This window comes from Salvelinus namaycush, chromosome 36 (genome assembly GCF_016432855.1).
Source record: "Salvelinus namaycush isolate Seneca chromosome 36, SaNama_1.0, whole genome shotgun sequence".
Taxonomy (NCBI): Eukaryota; Metazoa; Chordata; class Actinopteri; order Salmoniformes; family Salmonidae; genus Salvelinus; species Salvelinus namaycush.
The window spans coordinates 15,455,732-15,473,893 of record NC_052342.1 but is presented as its reverse complement, the minus strand read 5'-3'; the positions used below and the strand labels follow the sequence as shown (position 1 = coordinate 15,473,893).

General features: G+C 42.5%; 2 protein-coding genes across 2 annotated transcripts; one reads left to right on the top strand and one right to left on the bottom strand.

Moving 5' to 3' along the window:
* Positions 1 to 272: 272 nt before the first annotated feature.
* On the top strand, positions 273 to 3,711 carry LOC120030263. The gene is made up of 4 exons (XM_038975606.1): positions 273 to 318; positions 471 to 833; positions 950 to 1,300; positions 3,605 to 3,711. Exons 1-4 carry the CDS (start codon positions 273 to 275, stop codon positions 3,709 to 3,711), a joined length of 867 nt encoding a protein of 288 aa, XP_038831534.1.
* Positions 3,712 to 12,704: 8,993 nt separating this feature from the next.
* Positions 12,705 to 14,411, bottom strand: LOC120030613. Its single transcript, XM_038976037.1, has 6 exons — positions 14,360 to 14,411; positions 13,841 to 14,206; positions 13,330 to 13,680; positions 13,110 to 13,238; positions 12,956 to 13,005; positions 12,705 to 12,830 (listed from the first exon to the last, which is right to left on the bottom strand). Exons 1-6 carry the CDS (start codon positions 14,400 to 14,402, stop codon positions 12,705 to 12,707), a joined length of 1,065 nt encoding a protein of 354 aa, XP_038831965.1. The 5' UTR covers positions 14,403 to 14,411.
* Between the last annotated feature and the right edge of the window lie 3,751 nt (positions 14,412 to 18,162).

Here is an 18,162-nt window from a genome sequence, read left to right as displayed (position 1 = left end):
AGTTGCCAAACTCATTGGAGTTCACTTCCTATGTTGAAAAAATACAAACCAGTAACTCTGACTTTACATCATTTGAAGGGCTGTTCTAACTATGGTATGCCAGATTGTATGTTAAATTGTAGTTTTTATAAGATGTTTTATGCCTGTTCAGACAGCCAATAATATCACTCAGTTCAGAGTTTCCGCCTTCTTCATTATGATTAACCAATGAGTGTCATCATATAAAAGGTGCCTCGTTGTCAGACCCACACACTATACAGTTCAGAAAGGAAATGATAATTATATATTGGACAATCTTTTTGTTTTACGCCAATTTTGGTAACTAAGAAATATTAATATGGTTCCTTTTATGTTGTATATCGTAGTCTTTTGAATCCATTTGAATGACTATGTAGTCTGAATAATGATAATAATGTATAAATCTGTACTATAACTTTGTCTTTGATTTATTTAGTTTGTTTGTTTCACAGGTTGTGCACTTAACAAGGATGTAATCCAACCAGACCCTGTGATAGTTACACACCTGGGACAAATTGTATCTCTCACTTGCTTTTGTCGATCTCATTTGATCAGAGTCTCTTGGTACAAGCAAACTGTTGGACAGAAGCCTCTTCTCATGGCTTCATCATATTATGGGACTGAAAATAGTTTTTATTTCAACAACTTTAACAAAGACTTTACTGAGACTAAACGTTTGAGTGTGAAGAGAGGATTTGACAGCTGTAACCTGACCATCTCCAAGACAGAGTCAGGGGACTCAGCTACATACTACTGTGTTGCTATGGTAGTGAGCGAAGTCACATTTGGAGAAGGAACTGTTTTAATTGTCAAAGGTGATATAGGTTGATTTAAAAAAAGTTTGTAATGATGTGTGTTCACATAATGCTAAATTAACGAATCCAGCAGGAAAATAGAATGTACACACAATGATCTTACTCACTCTCATCAGATTCAGGGTCCAACAGCATGTCTGTGCTCCAACAGCCTGTGTCTGAGTCAGTCCAGCCAGGAGACTCTGTGACTCTGAATTGTACAATAAACACGGAGACCTGTGCAGGAGAACACAGTGTCTATTGGTTCAGACATGGCTCAGGAGATTCCCATCCAGGAATCATTTACACCCATGGAGACAGGAGGGATCAGTGTGAGAAGAGCCCTGAGGCTGGTTCTCATACACAGAGCTGTGTCTACAACCTCCCCAAGAGGAACCTCGGCCTCTCTGATGCTGGGACGTACTACTGTGCTGTGGCCTCCTGTGGGGAGATACTGTTCGGGAACGGGACCAAGCTGGACATCGAAGGTAAGCTGTGCATAACCAAAATACCACACATTTTCTCTCAAATGGTGGAAAATATCAATATTTAATTCCATGACTTTCAATTCGTATTAGATTTTAAATATAACTCGTATAGCTAATTTTAATCCCAAAATCACTGAGGAATAAAGAATAATAGAAAATAATCAAGCCTTGCTTTTTAACTTTCAGACCTGTCGGGTGACCTGTCGAGTAATCTTATTTTCCTCATCATTATATCTTGCCTGACAACTACTGTGATTCTGAGTGTGATTGTCAACGTTATCCTCTGTGTTAGAATGAAGAGGTCACGATGTGAACACTGTGCAGGTACAGTAAAAATCTTCATACGAATAGTAATAGTAATAATAGTTACAGATCAAAAAGAGGAATGAAGGGTCTGTCACACCGTGACCTTAGATAACCTTTTCTTTCTCTATTTTGGTTAGGTCAGGGTGTGACTAGGGTGGGTAGTCTAGTTTTTTATTTTCTATGTTGGCCTGGTATGGTTCCCAATCAGAGGCAGCTGTCTATCGTTGTCTCTGATTGGGGATCATATTTAGGCAGCCTTTTTCCCAACTATTGTTTGTGGGATCTTGTTTTTGTATTGTAGCCTTTTTTGTGCTACAAAGCTGCACGTTTGTTTTGTTACTCTTTATTGTTTTGTTGCTGGTTAACATGAATAAACATGATGAACGCCTTCCACGCTGCACCTTGGTCCAATCCTTCCAACAACGATCGTTACATGCTCGCCCTCCTTTTACCACTTCCCTCTCTGGCCTACTACATTTTGAAGCAGAAAATATGACATTCACAGCAGTATGTGTTTTTATTTGTAAACAAGAAAAGATTTCCAATATATTGAATGTTTTGACATTTGCCTTTTAGCAGGGACCCCTTTTCAACAAAGCCACTATGGGAATCCTCATGCCAACACCTCAGACCAACAGGTTAGCAGGATCAATTGTACTGTATCAAGAGTGAGTCTGGAGAAGTTTGTTAAAGCAAAAGATTACAGCATTAGATTTGACCCAGAGTCTGAAATGAGTAGGTCTGTGTTTCATCCCGATAGCTCCACGGTGACGATGATGGCCTGAACTACGCTGGCCTAAAGTTCACTGACAGGAAGCCCAGGAAACAGAGGAGAGAACAGAGAGAGGAAGAAACCATCTACTCTGGTGTGTCATATAGACAGGATGTGACAGTCCTCCAATCAGCATCATTTTAAGTTGAGCCCTACTGAACTCCTTTTGAGCTTGACTGTGTCTGTGTGACTTGGCTATTTTGTACTTTCCTCATTTGTTGTAAAATGTAATAATTGGGTCTAGCTGAAGAGACTGTTACTGCATTGGCATACTTATCAATGTAGAATCACTCAGATGCTGAGCATAATTGTTCCCGGAAGTGTGAAAGCAGAAGTCTCAAATCCTTAGCAACAGTGGCTGAGGTTGACTGACTGACTGACTGACTGACTGACTGACTGACTGGATACATTTGCTTTTGTAAAAAGAAGTGTAGCACAAAATACTGTATATAATGATTTTGCAAATGTCTGAATTCTTCCTTTTGATGATACTAGTTGTAATATGGAACTCTGTAACCTGCCCTTATACTTGTGTGATATTTCAATAAACATGTTTTTATTTCCTACGTTAATTGACTTGCCTAACTCTTACCACTTATTTGTATGATGTAGTATTATGTGTTTTGTGTACATCGTTGACAATTGTGTACAAATGACAATTAAATCCATTTTAATCCCACTTTGTTACGCAATAAAAATGAAGTCATCCAATGTTGATGTAGACTTTCTATAGGCATTGTATGTGCCACTACTCTCAGAAACCAACCAAAATGATGAAAAAATACAAAGCAGTAACTCTGATTTTACACAATTTGAAGATGAACATCACAACTCTTTGATAGTGTAAGCATTTTAAAAGAAACACGTCATTGATTCATCAATGAATACAGACTGTATCTGTATGTAAGTTGGGAATCCTGTCTAAGAATCATTTACACCTATGGAGACAGGAGTGATCAGTGTGAGAAGAGACCTGAGGCTGGGTCTCCTACACAGAGCTGTGTCTGCAACTTCCCCAAGAGGAACATCAGCCTCTCTGATGCTGGGACTTACTACTGTGCTGTGGCCTCATGTGGGGAGATACTATAAGCTGGACATTGACCGTAAGTGATATTTCTGACATTTCTGAAAATGTCTAACATTCTTTCACATTGCTGTGAATAAAATGTATGCCTGGTGGAGCAAAATGTCCTGAGTCTCCTCTATCACTGTCTGTATTTCCACAGATGGTTGTAAGGAGGACCAGGTTCTCTTGGTGTACTGTCTGGGTGTAGCGTTGGGTCTTTGTGTCATCTTCATCATTGTCCTTTGTCCAGTCAATGTATATTTGTAAACATCTAAGGAAGTCTCGAGGTTTTGCTCGCCTGAGGTAGACAATCTCATGATTCATCTGTATTTTTCGTAGCTGTCTACATACCACCACATGCTGGCACTAAGACCGCACTCAATGAGCTGTATACCACCATAAGCAAACAGGAAAAAGCTCATCCAGAGGTGGCGCTCCAAGTGGCCGGGGACTGTAAAGTAGGGGAACATTATTCCGTTCTACCAAATTTCCACCAGCATGTTAAATGTGCACCGAGAGGGGAAAACTAGGCCAGCTTTACTCGACACACAGAGACGCGTACAAAGCTCTCCCTTGCAGTCCATTTGGCAAATCTGACCATAATTCTATTCTCCTGATTCCTGCTTACAATCAAAAATTAAAGCAGGAGGCACCAGTGACTAGGTCAATAAAAAAGTGGTCTCTTTTCTCATCCTCCTGGTTTCGACCCTTGCCTGTACTGACTCTGAGCCCACCTGCCTGACCACTCTGCCTGCCCCTAACCCTGAGCCTGCCTGCCGACCTGTACCTTTGACCCACCTCTGGTTTACAGACCCCTGCCTAACTTGACCTGTCTATTGCTTGCACCTGTTGGAATATTAAACCATTGTCAATTTGATGTTTCTGCATCTGGGTCTTACCTTGAACCCTGATAGTACGAACTGGCCATGACTGACCCAGCATACACGGGCCAGCTGCGCAATGTCACCTCCACCCAGGGAACCACAATCAGTTCCCCTCGAATTGCTCCAAGATTGCCGACCTCATCACGCTGATGTCCGGGAGGACTCTCACCTGGGCTACTGCAGTGTGGGAACAACAGCCGGCCACATGTGCTAGTCTGGGGGGGTTCGTGGGAGAAGTGAATAAGGTTTTTGATGCTTCTGCCCGGAAGCGAATCCAGATTTGGCAGGACTCCCGCAGTGTAGTTGAATATGCGGTGGATCTCCAAACATTGCCAGCGGAGTGTGCATGGAATCAAGAGGCACTGTTCGATATGTTCCTGCACGGCGTCTCGGAGGAGGTCAAGGACGAGCTTGCAGAACGGGAGTTACCTACGGAGCTCGATTCCCTCATCACTTTGACCATCCGTATCGATGGGCGTTTACGGGAACGACGGAGGGAGAGGAAATTGGATTTCGCTTGCACATCCAGGGATCTCACCTTGCCTCCGAGTCATCCCGGAAGGTCCCAACGGTCTCGTTGCCGAAAGAACCCAAGGCTTCCCGACCTGCCCCGAGGTTCTGCCGAAGATGGCCGAGTCACCGCTTCCTGAGCCTATGCCACTAGTCAGAGCTGGGCTGTCGCCAGCGGAACGACAATACAGGATCGATACGAAGAGTTGTCTGTATTGCGGGACTCTTGGTCATTTAGTGTCCTCTTGTCCGTAAAAAAAAAAGTCTCTCCTGTAGGAGCAAGTACTCTGGTGGGCCAAATGGAGAATGCTCCTGCTTCCCTTGCTTAACCTCCTTTTCATGCCCTTCTGCTGTTGGGAGACCAGTCCAAATCTCTCCAGGTTCTCATTGACTCTGGGGCCGACGAGAGCTTTTTGGACGCTACGCTGGCGTCCAAGCTGAACATCCCCACTCAACCTCTTTCTATTCCCATGGACGTTAGAGCACTGGACGGGCGCTCTATAGGCCCCATCAACTCCCAACAACCTACGTGTGTCAGGGATCCACAGACAGGCTATCCAGTTCCTGCTCGTCAAATCCCTGCTCATCAAATGGAAATCTCCTGGCGCCAGCGACAAAATCCCCTCATTAACTGGTCTACTGGTGCCATCATGGGCTGGAGCCTGTTCTGCCAAGCCCATTGCCTAAAGTCAGAACAACCTGCCCCGGGATGTCTTCGGGAAGGCTTGGAAGGTGCCCCGGACCTTCTCCTCCATTCCCGCGGAGCACCCGGACCTCTGGGAAGTGTTCAGCAAGGCCCGGGCCACTTCGCTCCCGCTGCACCGACCTTATGACTGCGGGATTGACCTTCTCCCTAGCACAACTCCGCCCCGGAGACAACTGTACTCTCGGTCGGGACCAGAGACCGAGGCGATGGAGACCTACATTGGGAACTCCCTTGCTGCAGGATTCATCCGAAGGACAAGATCCTGTGCCAATGCATTGACTACGGGGTCTCAAGGAGATAACGGTGAAGACCCGCTACCCGCTACTACTCAATTTCTCTGCGTTCGAGCCACTCCAGGAGGCCACTGTGTTTTCCAAGCTGGATCTACGGAACGCCTCCACCTGGTGCAGATATGGGAAGGGGACGAGTGGAAGACCGCCTTCAACATGGCCAGTGGTCACTACGAGTATCTGGCCATGCCATTTGGCCTTACCAACGCCCCTGCTGTGTTCCAGGCTCTGGTCACTGACGTTTTCCGTAACATGTTGAACCCGTTCGTCTTGTTCTACCTAGATGACATCCTCATCTTCTCCCGTTCCACCCATGAACATGTGCTCCATGTCCGACAAGTTCTCCAATGCCTCCTGGAGAACCAGCTGTTTGTAAAAGCAGAGAAGTGCGAGGTCCATCATTCCACCATCCCTTTTCTGGGTTTCATCATCGCCGCAGGGAGTGTGCAAATGGATCCCGGGAAGGTGAGAGTGGTGGTGGATTGGCCCCAGCCTACTTCCAGGTTGCAGCTGCAATGCTTCCTGGGGTTCGCCACCTTCTATCACCGCTTTATCCGGGGTTACAGCACATTGGCTTCCACCTGTCCTCACTCACCATGCCTAAGGTACCGTTCATGTGGTCTGCAGCTGCTGACCGGGCGTTCAGGGACCTCAAACATCGATTCACCAGAGCTCCCATCTTGGTTTGTCCGGACCCTTCCTGTCAGTTTGTGGTGGAGGCCGATGCTTCTGATGTCGGAGTGAGGGCGGTCCTGTCCCAGTGTTCTGCCCTGGACCTCAAGCTACATCCCTGCGCCTTCTTCTCCCACCGCCTCAATGCCACGGAAAATAACTACGATGTGGGGAATTGTGTACGTCTCACGGTGAAGATGGCGTTGGAGGAATGGAGGCACAGGCTGGAGCGTCCACAAAAATCTGGAGTATCTCCCCACCGCCAAGCGCCTCAACTCCAGGCAAGCCAGATGGGCCCTGCTGTTCAAACGGTGCATTTTCTCCCTCGCGTACTGGCCAGTATCCAAGAGTGTCAAGCCGGATGCACTGACCCGCTGCTATAGCCCCACAGGTACCACCCTGGAGCCCGAGACCATTCTTCCCACCTCGTGCCTGGTGACGGCACTCAACTGGGGTATAGGGAAACAGGTCCGGAAGGTTCAACAATCCCAGCTGAACCCTGGGGGGGCCCTGATAATCGGATGTTTGTCCCTGACACTTTCCGCTCTGCGGTCCTGGAGTGGGCCTTTCCTTTCCCGTTGGACCCAGGCCTTCGTGCGATAATGCTTTTGGTGGCCTACAATGGTTCCGGATGTTGCCGCGTTTGTCTCCTCATGCATGGTCTGTGCTCACAATAAGACTCTTCTGCAAGCTCAGGCTGGTCTTCTTCAATCACTGCCTGTCCCTCACCGTGCCTGGTCCCACATATCCCTGGATTTCGCCACGGGTCTCCCCCCGTCTGAGGGCAACACTGACATCCTGACTGTGGTCGACCGGTTTTCCAAGGTTGCTCACTTCATTCTTCTCCCCAAACTACCCTCGGCCAAGGAGACTGCCCAGCTCATGGTGCAACATGTCTTCCGGACCCATGGGCTACCGTGGACATGGTCTCCGACCGGGGGCCTCAGTTCTTGTCCCGGTTCTGGAAGGCATTCTGCATCCTCATTGGTTTGTCGGCCAGCCTGTCCTCTGGGTTCCAACCCCAGTCCAATTGTCAGTCAAAGCGAGCCAACCAGGATCTTGAGACTACTCTGCGCTGCCTGGTCTTCGCCAACCCCTCCTCCTGGAGCCAGCAGATGGTGTGGGTCGAGTACGCCCACAACACCCTACCCTGCTCTGCCACGGGCCTATCTCCATTTGAGTGTTCCCTGGGATTTTAGCCCTCACTCTTCCCCCCGAGCAGGAGGAAGAGGTCGTGGTACCTTCTGCCCAGATGTTTGTCTGCCGCTGTCATCGTACCTGTAGGAGAGCCCAGTCGGCCCTCCTCAAGACCACCTCCAGGTATCGACGACAAGCGAATCGCCATCGGACCCCGGCTGCCCGATATCGTCTCGGCCAGAAGGTATGGCTATCCACCCAGGATCTGCCCATTTCAAACGGCCTCGTACTCAATTCTTGCTCGTACAATATGCATATTATTATTACTATTGGATAGAAAACACTCTCTAGTTTCTAAAACCGTTTGAAATATATCTGTGAGTAAAACAGAACTCATTTGGCACAAACCTCATGACCAGGAAGTGGAAAGTCTGAAATCGAGGCTCTGTTCTAGTTCCTGCCTATAAATGGGCATGATACGTATTTGTATACATGCACTTTATACACCTTCCCCTGGATGTCAATAGGCGGTGAGAGAAGAAATTGAGTGTTTATCTTGGTCTGAAGTGGAATACAAGCTCTTGGAATGACGTGTCACCCATTTCCTGTTTTCAGGAAGGTGCGAGAAGGAACCTGGATTTGCCTTCTGATAAGCTGCCGTTATGGACGACTAATATCTCCGGCTTTGATTTTATTTGATACATGTGACCATATCATCGTAAAGTATGTTTTTTCAATATAGTTTCATCAGATTATTGAAATTTTTTCGGGAGTTTTGCCGTGTTCCGTTCTCTTCCGTTTGTTGACATGGAGAGATTCGTGCCACTTGGCTAGTGTGCTTGCTAAATCGAGAGGGAAAGAGGCCGTTCTAAATCCAAACAACAATTGTTCTTGACAAAGGACCCCTTGTCCAACATTCTGATGAAAGATCAGCAAAAGTAGGAAACATTTTATGATGCTATTTCATATATCTGTCGTACATGTGAACTAGTCGTCGGCGCCCAGCTTTTGGGTACTCTATCTATACCCAACGCTGTATGTCGTAATGAAGTTATTTTTAGAATTCTAACACGGCGATTTCATTAAGAACTAATGGATCTATCATTTCCTATACAACATGTATTTTTTAGTTATGTTTATGAATAGCTATTTGGTCAGAATATGTGTGTCAGAAAAAGTGTCAGAAAAATACACGTATATTTATGTTAGCTCACCACCAAATACAAAAAAAGAACAGACATTTTTCACAGCACAGGTAGCATGCACAAAGCCAACCTAACTAACCAAGAACCAACCAAACTAACCAACAAACAACTTCATCAGATGACAGTCTTATAACATGTTATACAATAAATCTATGTTTTGTTCGAAAAATGTGCATATTTCAGGTATAAATCATAGTTTACATTGCAGCTACAATCAGAAATTGCACCGAAAGCAGACAGAATAATTACGACACCAACGTCAAATACCTAATTACTCATCATAAAACATTTCTGAAAAATACATAGTGTACAGCAAATGAAAGACAGACATCTTGTGATTCCAGCCAATATTTCCGATTTATTAAGTGTTTTACAGCGAAAACACAATATAGCGTTATATTAGCTTACCACAATAGCCAGAAAGACAAGCCATTTCCCAGCAGTAAAAGTTAGCGATCGTAACAAACCAGCAAAGGATATATCATTTTTGACTAACCTTGATATTCTTTATCAGATGACAGTCCTATAACATCAGGTTATACATACACTTATGTTTTGTTCGAAAATATTTAGAGCGTGCAAGAGTGCATATTTAGAGCTGAAATCAGTGGATATACATGTTGCTATCTTAGCTACTTTTTCCACAACGTCTAAACAGCAACGATATTTTTCTGACACGTTTTCTGACACACATATTCTGACCAAATAGCTATTCATAAACATAACTAAAAAATACATGTTGTATAGGAAATGATAGATCCATTAGTTCTTAATGAAATCGCAGTGTTAGAATTCTAAAAAATAACTTCATTACGACATCCAGCTTCGGTATAGCTGAGTACCCCAAAGTTGGGCGCCGGCGACTAGTTCACATGCACGACAGATATATGAAATAGCATCATAAAATGTTTCTTACTTTTGATGATCTTCCATCAGAATGTTGGACAAGGTGTCCTTTGTCAAGAACAATTGTTGTTTGGATTTAGAACGTTCATTTTCCCTCTTGAATTAGCAAGCGCACTAGCCAAGTGGCTCGAAGCTCTCCATGTCAACAAACGGAAGAGAACGGAACACGGCAAAACTGCCGAAAAATTTTCAATAATCTGATGAAACTATATTGAAAAAACATACTTTACGATGATATGGTCACATGTATCAAATAAAATCAAAGCCGGAGATATTAGTCGCCTATAACGGCAGCTAAACAGAAGGCAAATCCACTTCAGACCAAGATAAACACGAAATTTCTTCTCTCACCGCCTCTTGACATCCAGGGGAAGGTGTATGAAGTGCACGTATACTAATACGTATCATGCCCATGTATAGGCAGGAAGTAGAACAGAGCATCGATTTCAGACTTTCCACTTCCTGGTCAGGAAGTTTGTGCCAAATGAGTTCTGTTTGACTCACAGATATAATTCAAACGGTTTTAGAAACTAGAGAGTGTTTTCTATCCAATAGTAATAATAATATGCATATTGTACGAGCAAGAATTGAGTACGAGGCCGTTTGAAATGGGCACCTTTTATCTGGCTACTCAATACTGTCCCTGCAGCCCAAACAGGTTAAAGATACACTTGTTCTTAATGCAACCGCTGTGTCAGATTTAAAAAAAAACTTTACGGAAAAAGCACCCCATGCAATAATCTGAGACGGCGCTCAGATATAACAACATTTCTCCGCCATGTTGGAGTCAACAGAAATACGAAATTACATCATAAATATTCCCTTACCTTTGATCATCTTCATCAGAATGCACTCCCAGGAATCCTAGTTCCACAATAAATCGTTGTTTTGTTCGATAATGTCCATTACTTATCTCCAAGTAGCTAGCACGTTTAGTACACATGTCCAAACGCTCGCGCAGAGGCAGGCGAACTCGGACGAAATCTTCAAAAAGTTATATTACAGGTCGAATAAACTGGTCAAACTAAGTAGAGAATCAATCTTCAGGATGTTGTTATCATATATATCCAATAACGTTCCAACCGGAGCATTCCTTTGTGTCTACAGAAATAATGGAACGCAAGGCGATATCATTTGGAATGCGCGTGACCAAGAACTGGCACTCTGCCAGACCACTGACTGAAACACCTCCCATCCGGCCCCACATCATAGTAGAGGCTTCATTCAACGTTCTACAGACTGTTGACATCTAGTGGAAGGCGTAGGAAGTGCAAAGAGATCCATATCTTACAGGGATTTGAATAGGCGATGAGTTGAACATCGACCAGCCTCAGAATTCTCACTTTGTTTGCATTTTTTCTCAAGTTTAAGCCTGCCATATGAGTTCTGTTATACTCACAGACATCATTCAAACATTTTTAGAAACTTCAGAGTGTTTTCTATCCAATAGTAATAATAATATGCATATATTCACATCTGGGATAGAGTAGGAGGCAGTTCACTCTGGGCACGCTATTCATCCAAAAGTGAAAATGCTGCCCCCTATCCCAAAGAAGTTAAGAGAATTATGTTCTCAATGTTCATAAACCAATTCAATTAAACTACTCAGTCTGGTAAATCAGGATTGTAAGATACTGATTGAAATGAAAACAGACAGAGGCCCAGTCTACAATAGTCAAATGTTTATTTACGAGAGCGCTCCCCTGTTGTACAAAGCAATTCATTTTATACTGGCTCCTCACGCACACACATTCACACTAACATCAGCGCACAATGTCCTGCTACCCAGCCGACAAAGCTTAGGGGAATCCGTGAGACTTACTCCCCATCCTCGCTCAAGATAGGGAGACCCTGGGAAGTACTCTCAGTGGCCCCAGCCAAGGTCGGCACCGAATCTTGCTCAGACAGTCGGTTTTTAAGATACTATTATAGACATATTGTACAGACTATGGTTAAACATAATTCTAATCAATTTCATACGATTATATGGCTTCAGGGTGGAATATTCTAGTCATTCATATAAATTCCATCAACAATGCCTCATAAAAATAGTGTTCTATTGTTGATAAAAAGGACAACATGAAGAGCAAAAGAGTATGTGATACATCTGACAGACACCGCTGAGACATCGTGCTGAAACCACATAGAGAGACAGAGAGAAAGACAAAACGGGTTCTGTGCAGAAGGCCAACAGGCCTTACCAAAGTGTAGATAGCTACAGCCTTGTGTATTGTTCACAGCAGACCGCAGAAAACCTGTAAATATGTTGCTGTGTATGTGAGGGGGTGTGTGGCATGCAATCTGTAGGCCTATGTGTTAAAGAGAAAACAAAGAAGAAAACCTCCTACACTATAACTGGCCTGTTCTCCTTCTGTGGTGGTGGCTGTTATGCCACTTTCACTATGAGTAATTATGTTGAAAGAAGTCTACGTTATTTACTGTAACATGATGCAAGGGACTACCTGACTTCACATACATGTGAAGACATTGACCTTTACATTGTAAGCACTAAGACAATTGTTGCACTAAGGGGTGTGAATAGTACGGTGGCCCTGAGAGGATAAGTAGAGTGCAGTGTGTTGCTGCAGGTCAGTCTTCCTGTGTTAAAGGTCTATGAAAGGTTAATTTCCATAAGTGTAAAGTCACTGTAATACCCTCCACTATGACCACAGAGGTGTGTGATCAAAATGCAATGAGTTCAACTTATTCAAATTAATTAGGTTTAACCGCTCAAAATGCATTATTTTTCTTGACAAATGCAAATCAACCATAAACATTTTGACAGAAGTTATACATTCAATTATTTATACTTTTAATTACATAAAAAAAGATTTAACAACTGTTTTCATCACATTTCTTCAGCATATCCATTCATAGTAATAGCTAACGAAGCTAGAGCTAGTTAAAAAGCTAACTCGTATGAAGGGGAAATTGTTTCATTCATCCTGTTCTACTGTCTAATTCCAGAGTAAATTACCATCGTCTCTTCCTCCATGTTGCTTCTCTGTCTTCTAGACGTGTTCTTCTTGTTGCTCAGAGGCAGAGCAACGTAATGGAGACTGTCTGCATCTTGGCTCTGTGAAGAACAAAACAGTTCTCTTTACATTAAATGTATTACTTTTTGCACAATTTGGTTTTACAAGCCAAGTGTGAAAGTTTGTATTTGTATAAGACATGCAACATAAAAGTATTTCTGCGTACACTTGCATCTGACCGGGAAGCTGTAGGACCTCTTGTCTGAGAGACCAGTTCTGAGAAAAAAGACACAAAACACTATAGATACTGCCACTTCTTCCAGTTTATCTACATATAGAGATATAGAGACATCAACGAAAAGCAACTTTTAATCACTTACCACTGCACTGCAGACATGTTGTCTTCTTCATCTTGTAAATGATGCAAGTAAGGAGAATGATCAACATAAACGCAAAGGCCAATGCTACAGCAAGGCAGTATACAAAGAGAAGAGGGTCTACACTCTTGCCTGCTGAAATTTTAGAAAAAAATTGAAGAAACTCAGAATAGCAACCATATGTATAGGAGATATGAACAACAATGGAAGCTATTTAACCTACCCTCAATGTCCAGCTTGGTACCGTTCCCGAACAGTATCTCCCCACATGAGGCCACAGCACAGTAGTAAGTCCCAGCATCAGAGAGGCTGAGGTTCCTCTTGGGGAGGTTGTAGACACAGCTCTGTGTAGGAGACCCAGCCTCAGGGCTTATCTCACACTGACCACTCCTGTCTCCATGGGTGTAAATGATTCCTGGATGGGATTCTCCTGAGCCATGTCTGAACCAATAGACACTGTGTTCTCCTGCACAGGTCTCAGTGTGTATTGTACAGTTCAGAGTCACAGAGTCTCCTGGCTGGGCTGACTCAGACACAGGCTGATGTATAACAGGCATATTTTTGGAACCTGAATCTGACAAGAAAGCCAATAAACCAATTTAATCTCTCTGGAACATCAATGTAGCAAGTGTTGTTCATCAAAATATCAAGATTTTGTTTGATTAAGAGAATACATAATATCTGTAAATTCAGATTTACAAAAATAAATAAATAAATAATTACTTTATCCTTACCTTTTATGATGAGAGTGACTCCATGTCCAAACTCCACCTTGATTCCAAAAGCACTTCCACAATAGTATGTGCCTGAATCAGATAGTTCCACATCTGCTATCATTAGGTGATTTTTTCCTTGGACACCTTCCACTGAGAAGCGAGGGTTATCTTTAAACTCCTGGTAAAATGTTGCATTCCTGTCATACTTATAGATGGTTGAGATGAGCTGAGGAATATTTCCAAAAGTTTGCTTGTACCAGGAGAACATTATTCCCTCATCGCCTGCTTTCAAGCAACGTAAAACCACTGCGTCTCCAACGTTGGCTGACATGAGACCACTCTCGTGACGTATGGATGAGGATTCAGTCCCAGCTACCTCATGAACTAGAGAACATAAAAATATATTAGCTGTTACATACCTTAAATACAACTTGAGATTGTCAAAATGTCTGTAAAACGATAATGGGATGGATACCTTGTGTCTCCAAATCAAGTGTGAACATCACATAAGCAGAGAAATATAAAATATTGACTTACCCATCTCTATGAGAAGTGGAAATATCAGACACAATGCCATCATCTTTAAAGTTGTCAGCTCTTCACAACTTGGGTCTTGAGTGGAAAGAGTCCACCCATGTAGACAACACTTCAACAATGGAGTTACAGGTGATTGGTCGAACTGGACCACGTCATTTTTGTGGACGACTCATTCAGGCACGACTGCGGTCTTTACGTGGAACTTGTATAGTTCAGAGTCACAGATATGTCTTAATGGTAGAATCTCATAGTTTAGATTTGTACAAATTGAGCACAAATGTTTTAAGTATGGTTTCCCTTATTCTTTATCACAGGAGCTGCTGTTGTCTATGAGACTCAAATGTAACCTTTTTGGAGCATGCCTCTATGACACTGTCATCCACTAGGGCTTCTATCACCACACAGTCACTTCACTTCACCTCACCAAAAACATCTACAAAAAACCCATAACATGCATAGCAAACACAATGCAGTAGTCTTATTTTAGTGATCTCTCATTCAGGATGTACACTCAGTAGAACAGATGGATAGAATGCCCTCCCATGATATTGTTATTGAGTAGGTCCATGGTTCTAGTGTCCTAACATCACACTTAAAATCAGGGTTTGTGTTTGATTGAGAATACTGTATTGATCTCTACTTCAAATTACATAATACATAGCTCACAGATTTCAGTTGACTATGAATAGATAAACTGCCTCATCAAAATAGATGGTTTATTGTTGCAAAAATTGTCAATTTGAATTGGAAGTAGTATGCCCTACAGTATGAGAGAACTAAGAGTTCTGAGAAATCTGTCTGAAAACCACAGAAATAGAAGAGAGAGAGACATAGAGAGACACGTAGTGAGAAAGAGAGAGGGAGAGAGAGTGAAAGGAGCAGAGAGACAAAGGTATTGTGTGCCTGAGGCCAGCAGGCCCTAACAAAGTGTAGAGACATCCTCATCTCATGTTGATCACAGACCACAGAGTAACTGTAAATCAATTGCTTTGTGTGTGAGGGGGTATACGTGGCATGAGAAGCGAAAACTATTTTCAACACTACAACTTCAAGATGCCTGAGTACGTCCCAAATAAATACATTAAACTTCCATTGTCTTGATTAATATTGAATGCTTTATCACAAGCAAGTCAATATGAAATGGTAGTGAAGCAATGAATTTAATTTATTAGTAGCTACACAGAGAGGCTGAGGTTTGTGTTGGGGAGGTTGTAGACACAGCTCTGTGTAGGAGACCCAGCCTCAGGGCTCTTCTCACACTGATCACTCCTGTCTCCATGGGTGTAAATGATTCCTGGATGGGATTCTCCTGAGACATGTCTGAACCAATAGACACTGTGTTGTCCTGCACAGGTCTCAGCATATATTTTACAGTTCAGAGTCATAGAGTCTCCTTGCTTTACTCACTGAGACACAGGCTGCTGTACAACTTTCTTGCTGTTGGATTCTTAACCTGAAAAGAGGCATCATGTCAATAACATTTTTGATTACCTAGATTCTAGACCCTCAAATTCAACTCTGGACCTTAAAGTCAGTTACATAGCTTTCTTCATAGTTCCATTCTTATCAGGGACTGATTTAGACCTGGAACACCAGGTGCGAGCAATTAATGATCAGGTTGAATAGAAACCATCAGGCTCTGGATCTCATAGGTTAGACTTGAATTCAACTGAACCAGAACATTCCTGCCTCACGTGTGGAATCATGATATCATCTCATTATGAGAATTCTAAAAGAGGCAGTACATTTGGTTATCACAATTATTCATTCCTTTAGCTATGCTTCTACTCCCTTTATCTATAAATACATATGTTAGACTTTCTGAAAATTAGAACTCTCTCTGTACCTTTTACAATGAGAATGGCTTCATCTTCAAAGTGCACCATGTTGTTAAAAGCATTTGCACAGTAGTATGTTGCTGAATCAGACAGCTGCATGTCTGAGATCCTTTGGTGGTCTATTGCTTTGCCGCTTTGCACTGAGAAGCGAGGGTTATCCTTAAACTTATGGTAAAACGTTTCATCAATGTTATACTTATAAAAGGTTGCTAAGATTTGAGGAAATTCTCACAGTGTTTGCGTGCGCCCCAATAATTGAATTCCCATGTCTTTGAAGCAATACAAAGTTACTGTAACTCCAATGTTGGCTGACACAAGGTGCATGAGTGTGGATTGTGCTGCAGGTAGAACATAATCCAGAATACAACGAAAAATATTACTTATACAAATATTTTAGCAGTTACAGTGCATTCGGAAAGTTTTCAGAACCCTTGACTTTTCCCACATTTTGTTACCTTAAAGCCTTATTTTAAAATTGATTAAGGTCATGTTCATCCTCATCAATCTACACTGTTTTTGATTGGTCATTATGGGGTATTGTGTGTAGATTGATGAGATTAGTTTTTTTAAATCCATTTTAGAATAAGGCTGTAATGTCACAAAATGTGGAAAAAGTCAAGTGTTCTGAACACTTTCCGAATGCACTGTATATACCTCAAACTACCACCATTTAAGTGTTGTGTGTTCATTTTTTCAAATTCTCTCTAACTGTGAATAATGTTGAAATGCCCTTGCCTTTTTATGTTAGTAGACTAGTTGTTTTCTCACACTTACTTTAGGTGCACTTGATTTATCTTTCATCCATTACGCCGGTCAAGGTAAGCCAACTGTATTAAATTATTTGAAAGAAAACAAATAATATTTCAGCAGATACAGTTGTTAAAAACTATTTGATTTGAGCCCATTTTAATCTGATTATAATTGTATAATAAGCTTAGCGGTAGTAATTATCATGTTATGGGTCAGTTGGAATGATATATGTACATTATATTTGAGCAGAGGTAAAGAATGAAGGCTGATTGCAAGAATGATTCCATAGGGGTTGAACAAGAGCCATGTGTCTGGGGTGGGTACTCATAGATCCTAATTTCTGTTCTATAATATGGTCTTATATCTACTGTTTTATATCATTATATTCTCCTTGTATGAATATACAGTTTTATATTCTTACAGATTGGAAGTAGTGTTAGGTTTAAGCTCTTTGTGTATGAAAAGTGTAATTATCTAGTGGACTGCTGTAGACTATAGGAATGTGTACTTCCAATAACTCAAGGCCTCTCCTGACTGATAAGAAGACATGTGAAAGTCACTGGGGAGTACGAAGGTTCTGGAATCGACAGGCTGGAACACAGTAACATCAATAGGATGAACAGGCTCAGTTCCTGCCAAGCAACAGAGACTGATTCATGCTAGACATCGAAAGGTGACCTAGTCGGAAGGTATACATATATATGCTTGTGTGACCTGTAGGTGTGCTTTTGCAGCTGCAACACCTAGTTTTCTGAATACATTTAGCTTGAATCCGTCTGGATTATTGTACCAGAAATTAGAACCTTACACAGTACTCCTGATGTTCCATAGGAGGTCTGTTGTGCATAGAACATGTAGGGGTAGAGCAACGTCAGTGTATGTGCGGGAAACACCTACATAGTGAAACAACTAAATTTTATATCAGTCTCATTCCCTGTGTACCATTTACAGAAACATCCACTAACTGAAGTGTAAAAGCTGAGAGTACCATGACTGATTGGACACACTGGCTTAACTAATACATGTGACATGCTTTATCTTTCACTCTCTTGTTAGTGTTGTTCTCATAGGAAGTAATCCTCTTCTATTGGTTTAATTCTGACAGAGGAACCTGCAGTAGTTGTTGTGCTGTACATGTCTGATTGAGAATGTGCTGAAAGTTCTCCCATGACATCATCATACATTGTCCCCTCCCCCTGAGCTCATAGATCTAGA